Source organism: Paroedura picta, chromosome 13, assembly GCF_049243985.1.
Source record: "Paroedura picta isolate Pp20150507F chromosome 13, Ppicta_v3.0, whole genome shotgun sequence".
Taxonomy (NCBI): domain Eukaryota; kingdom Metazoa; phylum Chordata; class Lepidosauria; order Squamata; family Gekkonidae; genus Paroedura; species Paroedura picta.
Window position 1 is genome coordinate 42679400 of NC_135381.1, and position 25529 is coordinate 42704928.

The 25529-nt window shown below is 47.6% G+C and overlaps 1 protein-coding gene across 2 annotated transcripts; it reads left to right on the top strand.

Annotated features, from left to right (window-relative positions):
• Positions 1-5808: 5808 nt before the first annotated feature.
• Positions 5809-24091, top strand: SERTM2 (serine rich and transmembrane domain containing 2). 2 transcript variants are annotated; one of them, XM_077308421.1, is made up of 2 exons: positions 5809-6160; positions 13888-24091. In XM_077308421.1, the coding sequence occupies exon 2, from the start codon at positions 14330-14332 to the stop codon at positions 14606-14608; it is 279 nt and encodes a 92-aa protein (XP_077164536.1). In that variant the 5' UTR covers positions 5809-6160; positions 13888-14329; the 3' UTR covers positions 14609-24091. The 2 variants fall into 2 exon arrangements, with proteins under 2 accessions (XP_077164536.1, XP_077164537.1); XM_077308422.1 differs by lacking the exon at positions 5809-6160 and adding an exon at positions 11667-11831.
• Positions 24092-25529: the final 1438 nt, after the last annotated feature.

Genomic DNA, 25529 nt, shown 5'->3' on the forward strand with positions numbered 1-25529 from the left:
TTTTAAAGATTGGAATAACATTTGCTCTTTTCCAGTCCTCCGGGACATCTCCAGTCCTTAAAGAGGTTCTGAAGATGATGGACAAGGGCTGTGCAAGTTCTCTGGAAAGTTCTTTGAGTATTCTCGGGTGCATTTCATCCGGACCAGGAGATTTGAACTCATCCAGTGCAGCTAAATGCCTCTCGAAAACCTCTCTATCCATGTTAACCTGCCACCCAGACACTATCCTTTGGCTATGGCCATCTCTAGATGTGCCTAAACACTTTGACGTGTGGGAAAAAAACAGATGTAAAATAGGCACTAAGCCTTTCTGCTTTCTCTGCATCCTCTGTTAGAGTTGGTCCATCCGCACCCAACAGTGGGCCTATTGCCTCCTTTACTTTACGTTTGCTCCTCACATAACTGAAAAATCTTTTCTTGTTACAATGGGCTTCCCTGGCCAATCTTAGCTCACTCTCAGCTTTGGCCTTTCTGATGATTGATCTGCAGTGCCTAGTAACCTGTAGGTACTCTTCTTTAGAGCTTTGTCCTTCCCTCCATTTCCTGAACATTTTCCTTTTCTTTCTTAGTTCCTCTTGAAGTTCTCTGTTCATCCAAATTGGCTTCTTAGAGCTCCTGCAGTGTTTTTTGTCTTTCTGGGATAGTCACTGATTGAGCATGCAATAGCTCCTGTTTGAGTAATGAACAGCACTTAAGGATCAATTAACTCAGGCTTTCTCAACCAGGGTTTCATGAAACCCTGGCGTTTCTTGACGGCCCTGGAAGGGCTTCCCGAAAGGTTTTCTGTCTGAAACTCATTCCTGGGGAGAGGAAGGGAAAGACGTTGAGTAAGCCTCTTTGAGACTTCTTCGGGTAGTGAAAAGCGAGGTACAAAAATAGCTCTTCTCGAAACAATTTACAAAGAGGATATGAAATGCCACCCAGGAAACTTACAGGATATCACTTTCTGATATCTTGTGGTTGGGTTTGACTCTTAGGGCAGCCATTTTTGGGTTGGGCCCACCACCCGGCATCAAAATTTCAAAGGTGAGCACAGGCTCTAAGGGTAGTCAAACTGCGGCCCTCCAGATGTCCATGGACTACAATTCCCAGGAGCCCCTGCCAGCGAATGCTGGCAGGGGCTCCTGGGAATTGTTGTCCATGGACATCTGGAGGGCCGCAGTTTGACTACCCTGCTCTAAGGGTTGGGGATCCATACTCTAATGCCTATGCCCCCTCTCCAGAGACTTACTTAGTTTATGGTATCTACTCAGGCCTGTTCCATATCACCCAGATGGCCATATCCCTTGCCTTTGGAACAATTCCAGGAGAATGAGGGCAAATATTAACACATCCTTCATAGACAACAAAATTCTGGCACACACCACTTCCTGTTTTGAAGTCCTATTTTTCTAGCAATTTGGATATAAAGGCATATTCAGGATGAAATCATATGCTGAAAGCCAGCAGTGACTCAACTGAAGAAAGAAAGGATCACTGTAATCTCCACTTGAAGTAGACTCAGCCCCATGACTCTGAGACAATGAGACCAGCCAGAATCTGAGATGCTTCTGGCTTCATTTCCTGTCAAGCCTGGGTTGATACACAGGTCGCAGTGGAGATCACAGGAAACCCAGTTAAGAAACCAGTCAGGACCTGAAGATTCTGGTTGCTGTTTGCTAAACTTGGGGGGTGTTGTTTGAATCTAATAATAACAAGCAGCAGATGAAAGGAGGGTGTGTGAAGCCAGGCAGAACTAATTTGAAACAAAGAGCCCCATAAGTCACCAGTAATTAAAACTTTGTGGCTTGATGCCCATGTGACAAACACGGTGGTTCTACTAGAAGAAGAAGAAGAAGAAGAAGAAGAAGAAGAAGAAGGAGTTGGTTCTTATATGCCGCTTTTCCCTACCCGAAGGAGGCTCAAAGCAGCTTACAGTCGCCTTCCCATTCCTCTCCCCACAACAGAAACCCTTTGAGGTAGGTGAGGCTGAGAGAGCCCTGATATCACTGCCCGGTCAGAACAGAACATATGGATGCACCCCAATATTCTCCCCAAATAAATCTTGAGGAGTTAAATTGTCTTTATTTAAGGAGTTTCTCCCCAGAAAAGGACACTGGTAGAAAAGATCCTGCAGTTACCCAGCCTCTTGCTATATATATATCTCCCAACTTCCCTTGAAGGATCCATTTCAGGTAACATATCAAGTCAGTGTCGTCTGCTCAGGCTGGCAGTAGCTTTCCAGGGTCTCTGCTCAAGGTCTTTGACATCACCTCCCACTTGATCCTTTTGGTTGGAGATGCTGGGACTGAACCTTGGGACATTCTGTCTGCCCGACCGACAGGATGCTCTGGCACTTGGCCACAGCCTCCTCCTCCCATGGGTCCTTTCATTATACCACCCAGGGTGCCAGCTCATGCTCACGGACTCCCAGACTCTGAGACTCCCCCCTCCCCCCCAAGATAGCCATCAGATAGCACATCAGCATTTCTGTCAAGTCAGCCAAAAACACCTCCAGAGAACAGAACCTGGTATCTAGGAGCTAGCTTGGGGTTGATAGAATCATAGAATCATAGAGTTGGAAGGGGCCATACAAGCCATCTAGTCCAACCCCCTGCTCAACGCAGGATCAGCCCTAAGCATCCTAAAGCATCCAAGAAAAGTGTGTATCCAACCTTTGCTTGAAGACTGCCAGTGAGGGGGAGCTCACCACCTCCTTAGGCAGCCTATTCCACTGCTGAACTACTCTGACTGTGAAAAATTTTTTCCTGATATCTAGCCTATATCGTTGTACTTGTAGTTTAAACCCATTACTGCGTGTCCTCTCCTCTGCAGCCAACAGAAACAGCATCCTGCCCTCCTCCTCGTGACAACCTTTCAAATACTTAAAGAGGGCTATCATGTCCCCTCTCAACCTCCTTTTCTCCAGGCTGAACATTCCCAAGTCCCTCAACCTATCTTCATAGGGCTTGGTCCCTTGGCCCCAGATCATCTTCGTCGCTCTCCTCTGTACCCTTTCAATTTTATCGACGTCCTTCTTGAAGTGAGGCCTCCAGAACTGCACACAGTACTCCAGGTGTGGTCTGACCAGTGCCGTATACAATGGAACTATGACATCTTGTGATTTTGATGTGATGCCCCTGTTGATACAGCCCAAAATGGCATTCACCTTTCTTACCGCTGCGTCACACTCCCTGCTCATGTTTAGTTTACAATCCACAAATACCCCAAGGTCTCGTTCACACACAGTGTTACCTAGAAGGGTATCCCCCATCCAGTAGGCATGCTTTTCATTTTTCTGACCCAGATGCAGAACTTTACACTTATCTTAATTAAATTGCATCTTGTTCTCATTTGCCCATTTTTCCATTGTGTTCAGATCTCGTTGAACTCTGTCTCTATCTTCCGGAGTATTTGCCAGTCCTCCCAATTTGGTGTCATCTGCAAACTTGATGAGTAGTCCCTCCCCCCCCCTCATCTAGATCATTAATAAATATGTTAAAAAGTACCGGGCCGAGCACCGAGCCCTGAGGTACCCCGCTGCTCACCTCTCTCCAGTCTGATGAAACACCATTGACAATAACTCTTTGAGTGCGGTTCTCTAACCAATTCCCTATCCACTTAAGTATCTGAAAATCCAGATTGCAGTCCTTCAACTTATCCATCAGAACATCATGGGGAACCTTGTCAAAAGCTTTACTAAAATCCAAGTAAACGACATCAACCGAATTTCCATGATCCAGCAAACCTGTTACTTGGTCAAAAAAGGAAATCAGGTTGGTCTGGCAGGACCTGTTGGAGACAAATCCATGCTGACTTCCTTGGAACACCAAATTGTCCTTCAGATGTTTGCAGATCGTTCACGATCGATGTTTGCAGATCAGGGGTGGGAAGCACAGCTATATTGAACTTTGTGGATTTCCTATGATTTCCCCCAGTCCCCTACCTAGTTGTGTGAGGGACTGAAGCCAGCTAAGAGCTCTCAGTTGTTTTTGTCCACCAAGATTGTGATCAGGAGTTCAGTTTGGACCATCATGGAATTCTGATGTTGCCAATCACAATTGGGGGAGGGGGCGGGGCTGCATAGTGACCAGGTGTCATCTGTTGATCTTCTCCTGAGCCAAATCATCCCTGATCAATGCAACCACCACTACAAGCACAGAAGCAGGGATCAAGAGACACCCTGGCAAACCCAAAATATGGAACTCATAGGAAGTAGAACGATCAAACATGGATGTCCCAATTACACCAAGAAGAACTGATGGAGCAATAACAGTAGAGGGCTCAAGGGGGTCAGGGATCACGAACAAGGGGAAGAAGCAGAGACAGTAGTGGGAGGAGGTGGGACAAGATAAGGGACCCACAATACAACCATGATTGGGCCCCTTCCAACCTCAGTCTCAAAGGGAGGAAAGTGCTAATCATGCCCCTCATCACACGCTTCCATCCAGAAACCTTCTTCTATCATGCATATTGTATTTTTATTATGTCATTTTGTATTTATTTACTCTCTCAGCCTCCCCTCCCTCACAGGGTGTCTGTTGTGGGGAGAGGAAAGGGAAGGGGAATGTAAGCCGCTTTGAGACTCCTTCAGGTAGGGAAAAGCAGCATATAAGAACCAACTTGAGTAATCTCAGGGCTCTCTCAGCCTCCCTCCCTCACAGGGTGTCTGTTGTGGGGAGAGGAAAAGGAAGGGGGTTGGAAGCTGCTTTGAGACTCCTTTGGGTAGAGAAAAGTGGCATATAAGAACCAACTTCTTCTTCTTCAGTAATATCAGGGCTCTCTCAGCCTCCCTCCCTCACAGGGTGCCTGTTGTGGGGAGAGGAAAGGGAAGGGGAATGTAAGCCGCTTTGAGACTCCTTCAGGTAGGGAAAAGCAGCATATAAGAACCAACTTGAGTAATCTCAGGGCTCTCTCAGCCTCCCCTCCCTCACAGGGTGCCTGTTGTGGGGAGAGGAAAGGGAAGGAGAATGGAAGCCGCTTTGAGACTCCTTCAGGTAGGGAAAAGCAGCATATAAGAACCAACTTGAGTAATCTCAGGGCTCTCTCAGCCTCCCCTCCCTCACAGGGTGCCTGTTGTGGGGAGAGGAAAGGGAAGGAGAATGGAAGCCGCTTTGAGACTCCTTTGGGTAGAGAAAAACACCATCTAAGTCTAAGAACCAACTCTTCCTCTTCCTCTTCCTCTTCCTCTTCCTCTTCCTCTTCCTCTTCCTCTTCCTCTTCCTCTTCCACTTCTCCTTCTCCTTCTTCCTCACCTCCTTCTTCTCCTTCTCCTTCTTCTTCTTCTTCTTCAGTAATATCAAGGTTTGCGGGGAAGAGGTTTTGTTGCTTATTGACCTGGCATTGCACTGCATCAATGTCTGAGGTGGGTTATTCACCTTTGCCACCACCCTAGTGTCCCTTGATAAAATCTCTGTTGGTCTTAAAGGTACCATTGGGCTCTGATTTTGTTGTGCTACTTCAGACCAACACGGCCACCCACCTGAATCTGACTGAAGCAAGCAAGTTAGTAAATAAGTAAACAAACAAAACCAGTAAACACAACATGGTGCTATGGTTGGCAATCGTTTGGCACTGGGATGCATGACCTGCACAGGCAAAGGACTGTGGCAGTACCACAACAGCCAACCCAACATGTGAACACTGCCTAACACAACCCATCTCAACTCTCAGCCATTGCTCTGCTCCAGGCAGAGCTGGTGGCATGGAAAGTGTTAACAGCCAAGCAGAAACTTTGCCGTTGGAGCTGCTCACTGCCTGCCTCTCTCTCTCTCATCCTCTCCCTTCTGATGAAGCAGAGCCCTGCCGGACGGATCCCTTCCCCTGCCCACAGAAAAGCCCCCCCCCCCTTTCAGCTCCCCACTAGACGGACGGATTTGCCTGCCCTTCCCGGCTGCCTGCAAAGGAGAACACTCGGCGGCATGAAGCCCGGACTGCCCGGCGGTGCCTGAGGACCCGGCAGCCTCTCCGCTCGCCCGTCGCAATGCCAATCCCAGGCTGCCACAGGAGAAAGGAAGAGAGCGCACTTGGCCCGGCTGCTGCGGGGAGAGCCAGTTCCCCTGGCCCCTCTTCCCAAGTGCTGGCCGGGAGGCAGGGATGCTCCTAGGACCCCGGGTCACCAGCCCTCAGTCCCGCGCGGGGTCCGGAGGGTTAGCTTCGCCAGACCGGCAGATGATGACAGGTAACCAGTTTGTACTTTTTTAAAAAAGAAGTCACTATGGAGTCCCCCCCCCCCGCCTTGTTTTGCCACCACGTTGGGCAATTTTATGGGTTTTGACAGCAAAACAGAAATAGACCATCTGCTGCGGAAAGAAAGGCAAGCCAATACTCCCCCTGGACTCAGACGGGATGCATTCAGAGAGCCGTGTCTTTAAAAGGGAGATGCTAAAATGGGTTAGGCGGGCATTGATTTCAGGGTCTGCAAATCGGTTTAAACGCCTTCAGCATCTGGACTTGTGAGCCCACAATCACCCTGTCCCTCAGTCACAAGAGCTTTGGTGAGAGGTTTCTTCCGCCAAGGGCAAAGGGCTCGTTTTTAGCTTAAAGCCTGATCCTGAGATGATAAAAGCTAGCTCTTGCAAACAGCAGAAAATTCAAGGGGTTTTTTTTTGAAAAAGATAACAACTTAAGGCTCAAAACACTTGTAGCAACATCAAGGCTGTTTACTGCAGTTGCCTAGCTATAGGGGAGTTCTGTAACTGAAGCACTTGGCTCAGGGAACTAACTATATTCCCCTCTCCTTTCTTACATTGGAAATTACAGGGCCAATTAGACAACTAGAGAGACCTGTAAAGATCTGGAAAGATTTAAGTTCTGCTGACTGTAAAGAGAGCCATGGACCTTTGATGACTTTGTAAACTATTGTTTAACACTGGTCCTGTTTGGAGATTTAAGGAGCCAGCCTGGTGTCGTGGTTAAGTGTGGCAGTTTCTAATCTGGAGAGCCAGGTTTGCTATCTTCATATCTCAGCTTAAAACTTTTTCTTCTTTATTTGTCCAGAGTCATTAGTCTGCCCAGCCCAAGATGGGAGGTTAAATTCGCCACCAGGGAAAGTCTCTTTGACAACAGAGCAATCTCCCCCAGGCAGGATGTACCAGTGGGTAGCTTAAGGCTGATCTTGGCTGATGGCTAACAGAAATACTTTATTATCTAAGGATACGTCATTACCAGCTAAGGATGCCACCCTCCAGGTGGGACCTGGGAATCCCCTGGAATTATAGCTCATCTCCACTCTGCGCCACAAGAGGCTCTTCGGAAGGTAGTAGGACTCTATTGTATTGCACTCCCCCCCCCTCACCAAGCTCCATCCCCAAATCTCCAACCAAAGTATTTGCAAGATGCGCTGTCCTGAACATAATGCTGTGTGCACAGGAAAGGAGTTCTGACCACACTATTTGTCGATTTACTTTATTTATCCCACACCTTTCTCCCCAATGGGGACCCAAAGCAGCTTGTTCTCCTCTCATCTGTATTTCTCCCGCAACAACCCTGTGAGGTAGGCTGAGAGTGTTTAACTGGCCCCAGTTCACACAGCAAGTTTCCATGGCATTGTGGGTATTCGAACCTGGGTCTCTCCTTTCCAAGTCTGACATATCACTGTTCTGGCTATTAAGATGGGATCAGACCTGGGCACTGAAAGAATGGCAAGTCAAGGGGACCTTCCTGATTTAGCTGAGACATCAAGCTAGGGCACAAGACAGGTTGCTGTCCGTGCTGCATGCAAGCCAAGCTTTCTAATTGTGGAGGATGAAAAATGGAAAGATATTTGAACCAGGTAAGCTGCAGTTTGGACAAGCCACAGAGCCATGTTGGTGGCCTCAGCATCATTACGGCTCTCTATTTAATAACACACAAATGTGCATTCCCATATCCTGGTGGATGACAGGGCAGGAATTCTGTCTTTTACCACAAGATTCAGCATCACAAAGCATTTTTATTGGCTGTATTTTAATAGTTGAAGATTAGACACAGGACGCTTAATTGACTATACTGGTTCTCTTTTTCAAACAGAAGCAGGGGATTTCCTTCCCTCCTTCCTTCCTTCCTTCCTTCCTTCCTTCCTTCCTTCCTTCCTTCCTTCCTTCCTTCCTTCCTTCCTCCCTCCCTCCCTCCCTCCCTCCCTTCCCTTCCCTTCCCTTCCCTTCCCTTCCCTTCCCTTCCCTTCCCTTCCCTTCCTCCCTTTCCACAGTGCATGGGTTGAACTCCCAGAGCCAATTTTGGCCATGCTGGAGGAAAACTAATGCCCTCGACCACATCTAAGCCTAAACACCCCCCCCCCACACACACACACACACACACACACTGGGGTCTACTTAATTCTCTACCAAGCAGTAGCCCTTGAATAAAGTAAAAAAAAAAAGACATTACTGCAATAAAAGACAACAGGAAACAACCAAAGAAAGAGCAGGATCACTTATGAACATTTTAATTAATTATACGTTAACAAACAAAATGGGCCAGCCAAGCAGTCCCGATCCAAGCGTCAGGAGACAGCGATGGTCCTGCCGTCGCCCAAGTGGTCTCCTGGCTTGTTGTCCTGGTGGTCCCCTGGAGGTTAAACAGACCGAAATTCCAGCATCACACATTGTGCCCTGAGAACATCTGGGCCACCCTGGCCACTAAAAGCCTCGCCTCTCTCTAACCCGCCAGCACCTCATGAAATCTCCTGTTAACATCCCCCAGGAGTTAGAGCGGAGCCTCTTGCCTCGTAGTAAATCTCCCCTTCAGCACGTAATGAAATGTTCTTCCACACATTGCTGCTGCTTGGGGGGCAACGGTAGGAGGACATCTAGAGTTCTGGCCCTCATGGCCACTTCCTTTTGACCACCGAGTGCCTGACTTGATGTGCCCCTGGCCAAATACGGCACGGCTGGGCTTGGTCCTGCATGGTTGCTCTTGTGCTCTTATGACAGGGCACGCTGTGCTAAGACAAGTGAGGTGTCAGATTTACACACATGGACCTACTCCTGAACGGTGTCATTGGTGGAAATGTGCTTCTCGGTGTGGGAGTAGAAAATGACCATACTCACCTCCGTCCGCCTCCCGCCTCTGCTTCCACCCCATGCCACGGCTGGAGGGGGCCGCTCTTCCCCCTCAGGCCCTGGTGTCCTCGTGACACCAGGGGGGTCTTCTCCACTGGGGGGAAGAGCGGAGGTCTTCCATGGGGTGGGGCTGCTGCTGGGGGGGAGGCGAGGGGCCCTGGCTCTCGGATGGGTAGCTTTAAGCTTACCCACTTCGAGCCAGGGCCGCCCTTTCCAGCCCCCGCCAGGCTGAAGCAGCCCACACCCCGATCCTCCAGCCGCGGTGGGTTGGTCTTCCTGGCCGCCTCTGGAAATTAAAAACAAGAACAGCAAAATGAACAGAGTCACTGGGGGGAAATGACCCCCCCCCCAGCTCTTCCGAGGGCTCTTCCCTTGGGCAACAGTCAGGAACCCCGAGCGGCCCCAACCCTCTGCCTTTTGGAGCACGGAAATCCCAGCAGCCCATCCGGGGCCTCGTCACGGTCCGTTCCGATTGCTCAGCCCTGTGGAGCAGCAGGAGGACATCAGGCAGAGCTAAGGCCTCAGAGGGAGCTTGTGGCCCTGGACAGCTCCAGACCCCCGATGCCCTCTCAGTTGGGGCACCCCCTCTCCCCGTTGTCCTGCTCATGTGGGGGGGGGGGGTGGAAAGAGAACCCTTTGGGGCTTCCTGGGACCCTCTGTGCTCTCCCTCTCCCCCTCCCCTCCACGGTGACTGCTGGCCCCTTTCCTGGCCGCTGGAGGTTCTTACCGTTGTTTGTAAAAATAGGCGGCCAGGTTCTCCGCTGCGGGGGGCAGATGTTCCCAAAATATTTCTTCCTTTTAGACGGAATCGATCTATTCCTGCAGAAAAAGTGGAGTCAGAAGAGAACTGAGCTAGTTAATGATCCAGGATCACACACCGGCTAGGGGGAGACCTCCCTCTCCGAACCCACCTTCTTCTTCAGCTAGAGGATTCCCTTGTTCCTACCAGTTCTTCAACACCCCTTTCTAATGTCGGCCAAGGAGCTTGCTTATTGTCCAAGGAGGCTTATCAGATGAGTACCCCAACTGGGGCCTGGGCAATGGCTGTGAGATCAGGAGGAGGAGGAGGAGGATCAGGCATCCTCTCCCTCCAGAAAGCAGACTACAGAAGCTGAGGCCTTTGTCCCAGGCGACCCCCTCGTCTTCAGAGGGCCCCCCTAAATCAGTTTGCTCGCTTGGAGGAAACTCCTGACAGCATCAAGGGGGGTGATGAGGGGGGTGAGGTTAATTCTATCCCAAAAAGACCTGCTGGATAGTTTGCCCCAAAAGATCTGCTCTCAGACCTCCGTAGCCAAGAGGTTAGTGGAGACCTGAGGGAGAAATGGGCGGAGCTAACTGCCAAAACTGCCTCTTTATCTCTTGGCTCTCTAGAAGAAAGACCGGCTCCTCTCCGCACAGGAGGCCTTGAGCTCCCTTCAGGGGGGACGGCTGGAAACCCTCCCTTGTCCGCCTTCCTCTCCTTCCTCCAGGCCGCAGTTGGAGGAGAAATCTGCCCCTCGACTCCTGCCCTCCCCAGGAACAGAGTGTAAAAAACACAAGGCTACATGTCTGTTGAGCCACTTACTCAGGAGGAGAGGCATCTTCCCAGACCTGACCTCCATGGACCTCTTCACAGAGTGGAGTCAGGAGAGAACCTTTATTTGCAGCACGTCCTTCCTGCTGTTCCTGCCGGGTGGGGCAGACCTTTTTGTCAGGGGTCTCTTACAGACCTGCCACCTTGGCATCTTTGGGGCATGTTCTCCACATCCTTCACTGCTCAGATGCCCCCTCCCCAGCTATCCCGAGTACACAGATTGGGTTACACAATGGAACAGTTATGCAAAACAAGGCTATACGCCGTCTGAGTCCAGTGTACCTGCAGGACCACCTCACTGTCTATTCCCCCCGAAGAGCCTCCAAGCGGATGGTGGTCCCTGGCCCCAAGAAAGCCCGCTTGACCGCATCCTTTCTAGGCTTCCCTTGAGGCTGGCTTCTCAGGGAGGAGGAGAGGGAGAAGGTGTTTCCTGGCCTGAGAGATTCTTCTAGAGACCTTGAGGGGACCCTAAGCAAGGAATTTACTGAGATGGAGCCTTTGGCTGGTCTTACATTAATTGTAAATGTGGTCCTAGCCTCCCCTTCAACTCCAGAGGTCTTCCTCCAAAGATGTTTTGAGGGTTTTGGGTTCATTAACGCAGTAGCCTCCTCAGCCAGGTGTTCCTTGTTTTCTTCAGCCACATTTGAGTCCAGCGCACCTTTAGGCCCCACAATGTTTGGCTCAAGGTGGGAACTTTCGTGCTCATGGTGGCTTCCTCCGCCATGCACAGAATAGCTCCCACCTGGAGTACAACTTTGTTGGGCCTCAACCTTTGCTCTGCTCCTTCAGACCCACTGGGCTCCCTTGTTTTCTTGCCTCTATTTGGAAATCTTCCAACTTGGACTCAACGCTTGGCTGTACTGGCCTCATCCTGATCCAAATATTTGGAGCAAATGCCCCCACCGGTGCTGGGCAGCAGGATGTCCCACTGGACCGATTGTGATGCGAGAATGGTTCTGGCCATCCCCATGGCAACCCTGCAGCCAATGGGACAGAGGCAGGAAGGAGCTTGGAGAGGCCGGTGCTGAGGACAGCAGAGGGCCTCTGGGCAGGCAGGAGTGACCGACCAGATAGCATAAGGGAAATTAGACTGTTGGGGTCAGATCTGAAATGAATGAGAAGATAGAACTTGATTGTTAACAACAATGCTCTGGTTTCCAATAGTCTTTGGCTGGTTTTTTATTTCTCATAGTTCAGAGCAAGTTTGTTTACTTCACAGAAGTCCAGGAATTGAAGCAGTAAGTGTATTAAGCCAATTTGTGAATGGGACAGTACTACAGCATCATCTGCATATAAAAGCAGTGGGATGTGAAGGGAACCAATTTTTGGGCTATGGCCAGCTTTGGGGGATAGGGATGGAGAAAAGGTTAAATAGGAGGGGAGTCAATGTGCACCCTTGTTTTACCCCTTTATTAATTGGTATTTTAGGAGTAAGATTCCCAAGGGGGTTGAGTTTGACTTGGCAACAGGTAGAAGAATAGAGTTTCCTTTATCTATCTCCATCTTTAACAGCTTATTCCAGATAAGATCTCTAGGGATAGAGTCAAAGACCCCTTTAAGGTCCAGAAAAGCTGCAAAGAGCTTTGGACCCCCTTTATTTACAGAGGAATTTTATTGGAGCTTCATTTCTTCCCGCACTTTGGGCCTTTACATCTTGGGGGGGGGGGACTTTAAAAAAAGAAGGGAGGGATGGAATATGAATGTCAAGTAAGTGAATAAATGCTGCCTCCACCCACCCAACAGCTCTCATCAATATGATTCAAAGCAAATAGGAAAATGTGTGTAGATAGAACAGATTACAGACCAACATAGTCACTTGAAACTGCTCTGTAACTATATTTTATTTCTGGTGAGGCTTCTGTGTAGAATTTCTCATAATCTAGAAGGGCTGTGTGTGTTTCCAAAACAGCATCACTATCCTCTAGGAATTTAGGGATATGCTTAGGTTTGAGGTGTAAAATGCATCCATGCTGCGTCTTTTAAATCATATCCAGCCTTTTAATCTTTTCCATTTGTTTTTAAGTGCCCAGGATGGGCTCATTAATTAGAGCTCTCTGTTTGTAACTGATTATTATCTTTGAACTCCTGGTTAACGTTACCCAATTTTCAGAAGTTATGTCCTTTATTTATGTAATGTTATTAGGCTTTGGGGGATTAGACGGGAATGCCATCAGATGAAATGGCTGCAGGAGAGAGTAGTGAAACCACGATCAACTTAACAGAAACATCACCCGGGTGTTTAAACTCTATGCACTTCCAAGAGACTAATGTTGCCAACCTCTGGCCGCCCCACGGCCTGGAAATCTCCTGGAATTACACGTGATCTCCAGACATCAGTGTTCAGTTCCCCTGGAGGAAATGCCTGCTTTGGAGGCTGGACTCTGGCATTATACCCCAATGGAAGCCCCTCCCCAAATCCCACCCTCCCCAAATCTCTAGGAATTTCCCAATCCAGAGCAGGTAACTGGAGTGTGTCCAGAGGAGAGCAACAAAGATGGTGACGCATTTGGAGTCCAAGACATAGAAGAAAAGGTTGGGGGAGCTTGGTCTGTTTAGCCTGGAGAGAAGACGACTGAGAGGGGATCAGATAATCATCTTCAAGTATTTAAAAGGGTGCCATGTAGAGGATGGAGAAGAGTTGTTCTCTCTTGCCATGGAGGGACAGACCAGAATGAATGGGATGAAATTAATTCAAAAGACCTGGAAGAAGTTCCTGACAGTTAGAGCGGTATCTCAGTGGAACAGGCTTCCTTGGGAGGTGGTAGGTTCTCCATCTTTGGAAATTTTTAAACACAGGCTGGATAGCCATCTGATGGAGTGGCTGATTCTGTGAAGACTCAAGGGGGTGGCAGGTGACAGTGGATGAGCGAGAGGGTTGTGAGAGTCCTGCATAGTGCAGGGGGTTGGACTAGATGACCCAGGAGGTCCCTTCCAACTCTCTTATTCTATGATTCTATGAACTCTTCCAGTGACAGTACATTTTTAAAAAGATAGAAAGTGGAAGAGTCGGGTTTACTAAATCAATCTGCCTCTGAAGCAGATGCAATGAGGATAATTCAGCAGGTCGTAGTCTTTATATGTAGAATGAACTCATGCATCAACTTCAATTGTCCCATTGCAAAGTCTGTTGCAGTGCATCTGAACAAGTGTGCATGCCCACAAAAGCTTATACCTTGAATAACATTTCTTTTATCTCGAAGGTGTTGTTGGGCTCAAACTTTGTTTTATAAACACTTTTGACAGTGAAGCTATGTTTTGTGACACTTTCCTCTCCCCTCCCCTCTCTTTCTTTAGGAAGGCAGTGTGATCTACAGATTCTGCTTCTTCTGGCATCATTTAAAGGTAGGAAGTGGAAATGACCTAACTCAAGTGGCTCTTTTGGGCAGACTGAGCCATGTGATTACTATGATTCCGGGGTAAACAGAAGAGGGCTACCAGAATCAGCCAAAACTGGAAACTGGTCATGGCTTCCTGATCCTGTAAGGAGAGCACTCACCCCTGAAAAGTGTTCTGTCATAGCCGGATCTTCTTCCTGAAATAAAACTGAAATACTTTCCACCCAAAAAGTATCTGGGAGGAATATGTGAAAAGCCCAAGGGGAATATTTGTTTGATTGGCTGTTCCAAGAACATACAGTGAGCACCCCTCCGTGCATGGATTTATGGAGGATCCTCAGTCAAAGAAGGCTCAAAACGAATGTCTGGAGAAAATGGAAGAAAGTGAACCTGCGTAAGAAATGACTGAGGCCTATTTCAAATACCGTGGAAATCTTACTGGCCGCGCCCACCCTCCCACCTTGGCAACAGCGGCGGATACAACTGTGGATAAGTATGCCAACTTGTACATGTACGTGGGGCTGTTCCTGACTCTCCTGGCTATCCTCCTCATACTGCTCTTCACCATGCTTCTACGCCTGAAACATGTCATTTCCCCCATCACGACATCTCCGGAGAGCACAGAGAATGTCCAGCAGTTCACAGACGTAGAAATGCATAGCAGGATCCCCAGCGCTTAGGGTTTGAATCCACGGGCTGGTACAAAGATGCCTGCGATGAGGGACCCGTTACATTTGGTGGAATGTGAGAATGACATTTGTGCTGTGCGGATTTCTAGACCAAAACATCGATGCATTGTATATTTCTGGACTGAAGTATGGATCCATTGTGTAGAGTTCTGGACCAAAATGTGGGTGAACGGTTTGACCTGCCTTGGAAATTACAACAGAACATCCAGCACGCTTGGACATCTCCTAGGAGCTGCAAGTAGCCCGTGTGGTGGTATTTCGTGATGATCCTATGTTACGAAAGCACGTTAGCCCAGTGTTCACTGCTTACTTGCTAGGATTTCAGCTGGGCTGATAAAACTCTGCAAATCAGTTTACTTCCAGGAGAAAATGGTGAATAAAAGCAGTTAATAAAAGTTAGCTAGAGATGTTTTCAAGGATTTTTTTTAAAGGAGAAGTCTAGGAAGGCATAGTCGGTTTGCAGGGTTCCAAGGCCCAAAACATGGGACAAATGCTCAATAGCAAATTATTTTCAAAATGTCATTTATGGGTTTGAGGATAACTTGAACATAAGCAGAAAAATCAACAGGTTTAGAAATCATGCACCGTTCAGCCCATGGAATCCACACTGATACGCAATTTCCCATTCTCCTAAGAATATGTTTTCCTGCAAAGTAAACATGGCTTGCTGTGGGAACTCAGAGGCACATAATGAGTTTCCCTATCAAGAACAGTGTCTCCTTTTTCATATGTATGGATTGGCTTCTTTTCTTTTCTTGAGTGGGACTTGCTGGATCCATACACCAGTGACCACACACTGATATCTGGAATGGAACGAACATGTCATGTTGGAGCTGCGGCTAGGAGCTTTGCACACAGATCAATGAAGTTTGGACAACCTCTGGGAGGAGTATGGCAAAAGAGGCATCATTATGTCCTAGAGGGAGTCTAGAGGAAGTAGCAAGGACATCAGACTGTTCCAAAATCCAACCCTTGGAAGGTTCCGGTGTGAAACAAGAAAATCATCAGAATCCACCAGCAGCTAAAGGTTTCTACGTCGGCTTCCGCTTGTTGTTCTAGTTGCCCCCATGGGGTGGAATCCCTACTATTGGCCAGCTTCCGTGTCCTTCAGAGCAATGGGAATTTAACAGGAAGCTTTTGCTGTGGTTAAGTGAATTGACATTAAAGGAATCGTGCTTCAAGGGCTAAATTTCTCGTGCTATTGGAAACATTTGGGCAGAAGCAAGGGATAAAAGGCAGCAGCTTGAAGCTGTACGTTGCTCCCATCGTAAGCAAGATAGTAAACACGCCCATATATAATATATGGCCGGCACGCCACAACCTGAGCAGATGCCATGCCATGACAATCTTTTTGTGTTTGAATGATGGCAAAGGTATCTCATCCATAGTGCAGGGATGACAGTGTCTTGGATGACAGATATCCTTATATATTTTTTCTTCCCAGAAAATGTCACCCCCCCTCCCTCATTGTAGAAGTCATGAGTGGCTATTAATCTGGGTCAGGTCAGAAACCCTGGGACTTCTTGATGGCCCTGTAAGGGTTTCCCAAATGGGTGGGGGTTAATTGATTTTTAATATAGTTTTTTAAACGTGTTAAATATTTCTCAGGTGATATCACAACATACCATCATGTGAACCAGCCCTCCCCTCCCCAAATGGCCCATGATGGGCCTGGAGGGGGTGGGAAGGGGAGGGGCCCGGGGTAGGTGTGTCCACAGCTCTGCTTCCCAGCCATATTCTGCAGGATCCTGCCACTTCTGGGGTTTCTCGAAGCCCGAAGAATGTTTCAGGGGTTTCGCAATGGTGAAAAAGTTGAGAAAGGCTGGTCTAGAAGGAACACTCAGTCTGGGGCAGGGATGCTCTGTCTTCTTGGTGTCTGGGGGGGGGCAAGAATGGGAGAGCTTCTAGAGTTCTGGCCTCAATGGTGGACATCCTGATGGCCTCTGAGCTTTGGCCACCGTGGGATACAGAATGTTTGGCTGGATGGGCCATTGGCTTGATCCAACATGGCTTTTTTGATGCTCTTCAGTGTGTGCTTAAATTTTCCCAGGCTCATTCCATGTTTGGGTGGCCCCAAAGCAAAGCTGCCCCGCATGCCCAGTACTAGGTCCTCTTCCTGCTTGCCCCAACATGCCTGCGTGTCCCTCCCCTGCCAATTGCAAGCTGTTTTATTGGCTGGGTTCACTGCTGTCCATACTGTCTGAGGGGTGCTGGACAGTGGGTGCAGGAGCATCATCTGGATCCCCTTCTCCAGCCGCACCAGGAAGGTACAAAGTATTCTCTATCAGGCAGGGGAGGAGCATTAATCAGGAAGTCAGGAAATGTATGGTTCTCAGCAGCAATGGCCGCATCAGGAGCCATCGGGCCGGGCAGCTGCCCCACCTCAAGGAACGCTGATGCTGACCCTGCATTTTTCCTACACAAAGAGAAGTTTTCCCTCTGCCATCAAAGCCACCTGAGGCAGACAGCACCAGTACTAATGAGACTGCTAAATATATTGATCAACAAATGAGCACTTTATTTGCAGTCATTTAAACCCGTACAATAAACGCTGGGGGGCTAAATATTTCAGAAGGGCAAGTTTGAAATGTATCAAAATCCATGAGGATTTCTGCAGGCTGGGGAAAGAAGTTTTTAAAAATATGATTTATTTTTTATAAACAGGAGGTAACTTTAGGGCTGAAACTGCTGTATAGAGGCAGCAGCCGGCAAAGAGATTTCATGGCAGGATCCCCAAGGCAGTGGTGAGGAAAACCAGAATAGAAAAGAATCCACAGAGGACTCTAAAATGCAAAACTAAAAATTCTGTTAGACTCTCACATTCAAAAGAAGTGTATTTTTGTTTTCTTTTCTTTCTTTTCGCCAATCAACCCAGGGCTATTGTGGAATACAGCAGGTACAGAAGTTTTCAGCAGTGACGTAATGCAAACAAGGGAAGGGCTCAGGAAGGAATCTGTGGTAGGGTAACCCCTCTTTTTACCTGTGAACGGTTTGCCAGAAAGCTTGTTCCTACAACTTGTGATTTTTTTCTGATCGTTAAAAGGCAGCATCTTTGCTAAGCAATAACATAATTCATCTGTACAGCTGAGCACTTACGAACTCTGCTATCTGCTAATTCATATTCGAAGTTAGAAGGAAATGCAGGGGGTTCATATTAGGCTTAATTTAAAAATATTACACAGGAGGGAATTCTGAACCACCAGGTTGGTAGCTTGAATTTCTACACGAATCTACAGAACTTTAAAAAATATATACCCATCACTACACAGTTAAATCAAAAAAGTGTTGGCGAACTATTATTTACTGTTGTATCCAAACTGGAGGTGCTGTAATAAATATTATCTTAGATAGCTACAGAACCATTTCAACTGTGCATGTAATAACACTCTATAAATGCAAACTAACCTCTCATCTCACCTCCAGCCTAGTCTTGAAATAGGCCCAAGGGATGCCCTACTATATAACATTCATCTGCCAATTCCCCTTTCTCCTCGAAAGTGCCAATTCCCCAGACTCAAGCCATACTAAAATTAGCAGTTAGGCAACTCTCGTGGCTCACAACAATAACAAGAACTTGTGCAGCCCGTACATTAGAAATTGTAAAAATTCACACACTAGATTTTTATGCACGTGACTTTGCCTCATTTGGGAATTTGAGCTAATTCTGTGTATTGGAGGGGGGGAATTTTCTACAAGGACACTGCTATTTTAGTCAGTCAAGTCTTACCCTGTTTCAGGTTACACATCACTTTTAATAAGCAGTTCCACGAGTATACTCAGTCTCCAAAGCATTTTAAGAAAACCATTGCAGCTTATAGTAATCCTTGGGCTGTATTCCTCTCCTCCCCCAGTCTGCCTGCACCAAATTCAGCCTTCTAGAGTACACTTAGTGGAAACCAAGCTATTGTAGGAGACAGAAGCACACATGAAACCTCCTTCTCCAACAAGGTCAGTATCTTCTACTCAGATTGGTGGCAAACTCCCAGAACTTCAAATTGAGATCATTCACATTATATGCTGCCCATGAAAAATAGACTTTCCTTATCATAATGGGTTATTACTGTCAAAATGGTGTGGAGAGCGGCTAATTCTAATCTGGTGAGCCGGTTTTGATTCCCCACTCCTCCCCACGCAGCCAGTTGGATCACCTGGAGCTACTCACAATCCTGATAGTGCTGTTCTCACAGAGCAGTTTCCCTCAGAATCCACCCAGCCCCACCTGCCTCACAGGGTGTCTGTTGCGGGAAGAGGAAGGGAAGATGATTGTGAGCCGCTTTGAGACTCCTTCAGGTAGTGAAGGATGTCAGCTACTCTGGGCAACTGTAATGTGGCATCTCTGTTGGTGCAGCCCATTCTTTGGTATTCCTTCATAGGGGAGAGAGGACTGGCTTTCAAATTCACCAGCATCCTAATCCACCCATAGGGTAATAGACTAGGAAATCAGGAGTTTATTCCCTGGCTCTGATCTCTGGACTGATGTCTCTTGTGCTGATATTAACATTGGTAATGGTAGGACACAGGATTGGGGAGATAAAATGCTGAGTAGAGATGTACAAACCTCTTGAGATCAGCAGCAATCGATGTATCAGGCTGGAAGGGAAATGCAGCTTGTGCTTGGGTTAGATAAGCTGACCCATCAATCTCTCTTTCTCTCTCCCAGAAACAACTCTATTGGTCATTGCGCTATACATTTCATGTGTATGTTATTTATTTAACACATTTATTTATTGTGTTTCTTCATAAGTACAATATGTCATCATATATAATATCATCATCATCAAAACATCATCCATAATAAAAATGTGATGGGTACTTCCTCCTATTAATAATGAGATCCAAAACAGAGTTACACCGTTATAGGCTGACGGAGCCCATCAGGATCACAAGGCTGTAAATCTGCTCAGGACTGCACTTTAAGGCCACAGTCCTACAAACTTAGTCCCGTGGATTCAAAGAGATTTGCTACAGAGTATGCACGCTTGAAATTGCACTGAGTCACTGAGAAGAATATTGCGCTCAGGGCTCGCTGCATGAAAAATTAGAGGCAACATTGCCGCCATGTAGAGAGTAGACTGCCATTCTCCGTGTCTTTCCAATGATACGACCCAGCCGTGAGCATCCTACTGAGAATGACTCAGCAGGAGACAGGCAAGCTGACCCAGAAGGCACTACCAATTCAGTCACTCCGGCTTAGACCCGTACTTAAATCATTTTTGCTGGGCAACTATCAGCAGGCAATGAGGAAAGCAGTTCTGTGTATTCCATAGAATCATAGAATTGGAAGGGACCTCCTGGGTCATCTAGTCCGGGGGTCATCAACCCCTGGTCCGCAAAGGCCATGGTACCAAGCTGCCGGCAGCCGTGCCTGCCTCCCCCCCCCCCCACAGCGAGAAGTAAGGGGAGAGTGCACGTTGGCACCCCCTGGTGGTGAAAACGCGAATGCGCGGCAACTGCGAGTGCACGTTTCCGCGCAGCTGCCGTGTGTGTGCGCGGCACCTGGGCCGTCGACTCTCCCCTCACCCCTGGAGGTGGTCTCTGACCTCAGAAATGTTGGGGACCGCTGATCTAGTCCAACCCCCTGCACTATGCAGGACACTCACAACCCTATCACTGTAACCTGCCACCCCCTTGAGCCAGAAATGAAAGCAGGAGATGTCACAAAAGTGTCGGTGTTTGCAGCCTTATGCCCATCTCCCTGTGCAACAGAGATGTGTGGTGATATAAATTGGCATCAAGTTGGAGCATGGAGGTTTTAAGGCAAGAGGTGCAAAGGATGGGAGGGCTCGGGAAGCAATCTGTGGTAGGGGAAACCCTCTTTTATCCTGTGAACGGTTTGCCAGAAAGCTTATTCCTTCAGCTTGTGTTTTCTCTAATCTTTAAGAGGTGGAACCTCTGCTAAAAAATAACGTAACCCATCTCTACAGCTGAGCACTGCTGAATTCTGCTCACTAATCCACTCATGCATATTCATAGGTAGAAGGAAATGCATGCAGTTCACGCAGCAGAAGGAAATTGTGAACCACGAATGAAGCCATTGCTGAGCTTCCTGTACCTAAATGCCCATGCTCAATTGCAGCAATATTAGATGATTGGGGGGCACAGAGGAGAAGTTCTCCCTGCTCATCTTTGTCTCAACCTCTTGGGATGATTACCAAGGAAATGGGAGAGACACAATCTGCTCCAGAGATCCCTGATTAGGATCCTGATTTGGGGCAAGGGAATGGTAAACAGGTCCTTAGCCCCCCCCCCCTCTTCTCAATAGCATCTTCTTTGAGCTGCAGTGAGCCATTCTTTCTTCACTCCTGGGGGAATGGGCAGTTTAGCATTTATACCGAGGAAATAGAGTGGAGAAAAACTCTGTGGCCCAAATCAAAATCGCCCAGCCTGCACTTAAGCTGCCTTTCAACATTTAAGTTGCTGGGAGATCCAATTAGTTCTCCAAAATAAAATGTGATTCAATGCCCAGGTTTTAATGGTGGCCTGTTTATTCAGAAGGAGCGGGTGAAAAGCTGAGCAGGTTGAATGAACGGCTTCTTCCCAGAAAGTGAGGATGTGGTTCTACCATCTGCCTATTGCATTTGTAGACCAGTTCTGAACTTCCGCTTGGCTAATTTCCTACAAGTCACCGAATCTCCCACTCTATGATTCTATGAAGGTAGTTTCTTGCACTCTGTTGTCTAAGTTTTTATTAATATTGTACTAATATTTATTAATCTCCTGCATATCCCCTGCAGCATACTCTGGATGAAGGTTGGTTCCCGGTTACAAGACCCTTACGGCAGGGGTAGTCAACCTGTAGTCCTCCAGATGTCCATGGACTACAATTCCCATGAGCCCCTGCCAGGCAGGGACACTGAAAATGCTTTTCTTGAAGTTTTTGAAACATTAGAGGTCTCAAATAGTTCTATTCTGGTCTACAGAATTGACTAGAGGTCCATAGTATCCTTTTTATTTAAAGGAGCCAGCTGGCTATAAGAATTATTGCAGTTCTTGTATATTTCACATGGGCTGGTTTTATTTGATGCCTGACCTTTGATAAAGGTGGTAACGGCAAAACGCATCTGGTCGGTGGAGTCCTTAGTATACACATATGGATTGATTTTATCCAAGCCCTTTATAGAGCCAAAGAGGTGTTATGGAATTGCATGAATAATAATAATTGGGGGAAAGAGTATTCATGGCTTGACCCTGATGCCAATAAATTTGGAGGGGAAACGTCATGAAAACAGTAGCTCTTCTTGCTCAAGACCTGCAGAAATGAACGGAAGCCACTAATGCTTTAGGATGCTTAGGGCTAATCCTGCGTTGAGCAGGGGGTTGGACTAGATGGACTGTATGGCCCCTTCCAACTCTAGGATTCTATGATTCTATGATTAATCATGGGCAGACTCTTGGGAATTGTGGCTGAGGCCTGTGAATGCCTATTGGGTTGGTAAGCAGACAAGACACAGGAGTGCTCTTTCTTGTCATGCGATGACATCACTTCTGGTGACACCTCGAATTGCCAGCTTCATCCTGGTGCGATGCTGGCACTTCCTGGTTGCACCAGAAGGGCATCACCCCCCCCCCAGCTAAAGCATTAGGCCCCCACCTCCCAAACGCAACTGTGTTTTTGGGTTACTCCTGTCCCCTCCAGAGCAACCAGTACACTGACACTGTTGGAGGCAATTACGATTTCAGCTTAATTCTAAACACAAGGTGAATACAGGAATAAGAGATAAACTATAGTAAATAAAAAGTTATTTTTACACGGGTATGGGGGTAGGGTTGCAAATTCAAGCTTGGGGGTGTAGCTTCAGGGAGGAGGGGTGGGGTGTATTGCCACAGAGTCACACCTGAAAAGGACCCATTTCTTCCAGGGAAACTGATCACTGTATTCTGGAGATGAGCTGTCATTCAAGGGGATTCCCAGGTCCCACCTGGAGGTTGGCATCCCTGAACCTAACTAGGGTCCAATGCCACAGAGTCCCCCCTCCAAAACATTTCCTCCAGGGGAACTGATCCTCAGTAGTCTGGTGACAAGTTGTCATTCCAGGGGATCCCCAGGTCTCACCTGGAGGCTGGCATCCTGATTTCCCCTTAATCAGCACTGGCACTGGAGCACAGTTCCTCATGTAGCCTCCTTGAGCCAAGAGGAAAGGTGGGGTATAAATGATTCAATAGTAAATAGAATGTTTACTTCCGTTACAAGACAAAGTCCATCACAGTAGGAGACCACCATTTATTTCCTCGCCCCATCATAGGTCTACTTGCAGAGATGGAGTCAGGAAGATATATTTTAAAATAGCAGTGGTTTTTGTACAAAAGAGAAAAAAGATGCCCAGTCTTTGGATCAAAATCATTTATCATGGAATGAAGGTTTCTCCCTATCAGGACTTCCTGGCTCAGAAAAATATGGAAATGGGTCATGGGATCTTTCCTGTTTTTTGTCTTTTCTTTCAAAAGGAGCAACATTCAAGAAAGCTTTTCATTCAAAAGGAGCGATATTTTAAGAACCCACCAGCTGAGGTTCGTTCTCTACCCTCTGTAGATAGATTCAGGTGGGCCACCATACTGGTCTGAAGCAGCAGAACAAATTTAGAGTCCAGGGGCACCTTTAAAACCAACAATGTTTTGACTTCGTTGGTCTTCAAGGTGCAATTAGATTCAAAATTTGGTCTGCTACCCTCTAAAGGCAATCCAGTGGTTATTTGGTGTTTATTTTGGCTCAGAGTCAGCATTTTCCTCCACTCTCATTATATTCCATTATGGTGCGAATTTCTTCTACTGTCTACCTGCTTCAGGAAATAAAATGAAAAATGTCACAAATCCATGTATTCTGCCTCTTTTTGTTATCTCATTATCTGTTCCACATAATATATTTCTGGTAAGGAGCTGGAGGAGGAGCCGGTCTCACGGCTTAAGTGCCACTCAGTGCTTAACACCCACTCAGGGCAGTTGTCCCGCCCCTGAGTGCCGTCTCCTCCAACCGGCTTGCCTGTCTGTTCAGCAGCCAGCAGGACAAGTTTCACTTTCCACTAGACATAATCAACAGGACTTCGTTCCATCAAAACTCCACCAGAGAGCAAAGCATCCGATCTCTTTCATGCTGCCTGTACAGATTTTCTTCCATCTCAGTTCTGTGCAAAATAGTTGCATGTAGTTGTTGGCTCCAGCTGGGGTGCTGAGAAGGGTTTATAATTGGAATTAAAGATTTTTACAGTTTCTTGGGGGAATACTTTCTTTAAAGAAGGATGGCTTCTTCAGTGTTCATTTCACGCTGTAATTAGACAAAATGATGGGCTGAACCCCCAGTGGAAACACTATAGTTGGTACTCATTTGTGCCGGATAAATCTATGGAGACAATCTCTGGTTCTTGACACCACAGTAACGTTTAAAAAAAAGAGGCTGAAGTCATTACACAGTCATGGAATCCACTCACTTCTTTGGAGGAGAAGGCTCACCTTTCGATCTTACTATCTCTCACTTGCTTGCAAAAATGCCATAGAATCATAGAACCATAGAGTTGGAAGGGGCCATACAGGCCATCTAGTCCAATCCCCTGCTAAACGGAGGATTAGCCCTAAGCATCGTAAAGCATCCAAGAAAAGTGTGTATCCAACCTTTGCTTGAAGACTGCCAGTGAGGGGGAGCTCACCAGCTCCTTGGGCAGCCTATTCCACTGCTGAACTACTCTGACTGTGAAAGTTTTTTCCTGATATCTAGCCTATATTGTTGTACTTGTAGTTTAAACCCATTACTGCGCGTCCTCTCTTCAGCCAATGGAAACAGCATCCTGCCCTCCTCCAAGTGACAACCTTTCAAATACTTAAAGAGGGCTATCGTGTCCCCTCTCAACCTCCTTTTCTCCAGGCTGAACATTCCCAAGTCCCTCAACCTATCTTCATAGGGCTTGGTCCCTTGGCCCCAGATCATCCTCGTCGCTCTCCTATGTACCCTTTCAATTTTATCTATGTCCTTCTTGAAGTGAGGCCTCCAGAACTGCACACAGTACTCCAGGTGTGATCTGACCAGTGCTGTATACAATGGGACTATGACACCTTGTGATTTTGATGTGATGCCCCTGTTGATACAGCCCAAAAATGGCATTTGCCTTTTTTACCGCTGTATCACACTGCCTGCTCATGTTTAGTTTACAATCCACAAGTCTCCCAAGGTCTCGTTCACACACAGTGTTACCTAGAAGCGTATCCCCCATCCAGTAGGCATGCTTGTCATTTTTCTGACCCAGATGCAGAACTTTACACTTATCTTTATTAAATTGCATCTTGTTCTCATTTGCCCATTTTTCCATTGTGTTCAGATCTCGTTGAACTCTGTCTCTACCTTCTGGAGTATTTGCCAGTCCTCCCAATTTGGTGTCATCTGGAAACTTGATGAGTAGTCACCCCCTAATCTAGATCATCTTTAACCGCTCCTGCGGAGCGGATAAAATAAAGCCCTAAGGGCTATTGGGGAGGAGTCAGGGCGGGCTTTGTCCGTGATAAAAACTCCAAGTGCCACTCAAGGGCCAAGCGGCAACTGGGGAGGCGCGCAAAGCCCTGGCCTCGCCCGCCAGAGGACTTGCCGCGCCGAAGGACACACTGCCTTCGTCCACGGTCAGTCCTCCTGCCTTCCCATTGCCCTGGGGAAAGGAGCAGGGGCGCTGCATTGAAGATGCGGCGTCCATGCTCCTTTCCTCCTCCCGGACCACACTACGTGCCCGCACTACACCAACTACCCCCCTTGATCCCCAGACCCCTTCCGGCCCTGCCACCGCTCCCCTCCCTTTTAACACCCTCCCACACACACACTCACGCACCCGGCCGGCGGCCCCTAACCCCCCCCCCACCCTCCCCGAGCCCCGCCGCTGCTTCCCACGCTTCCAGCACACACACACACACACACACACACACACACTCACCCGCCTGC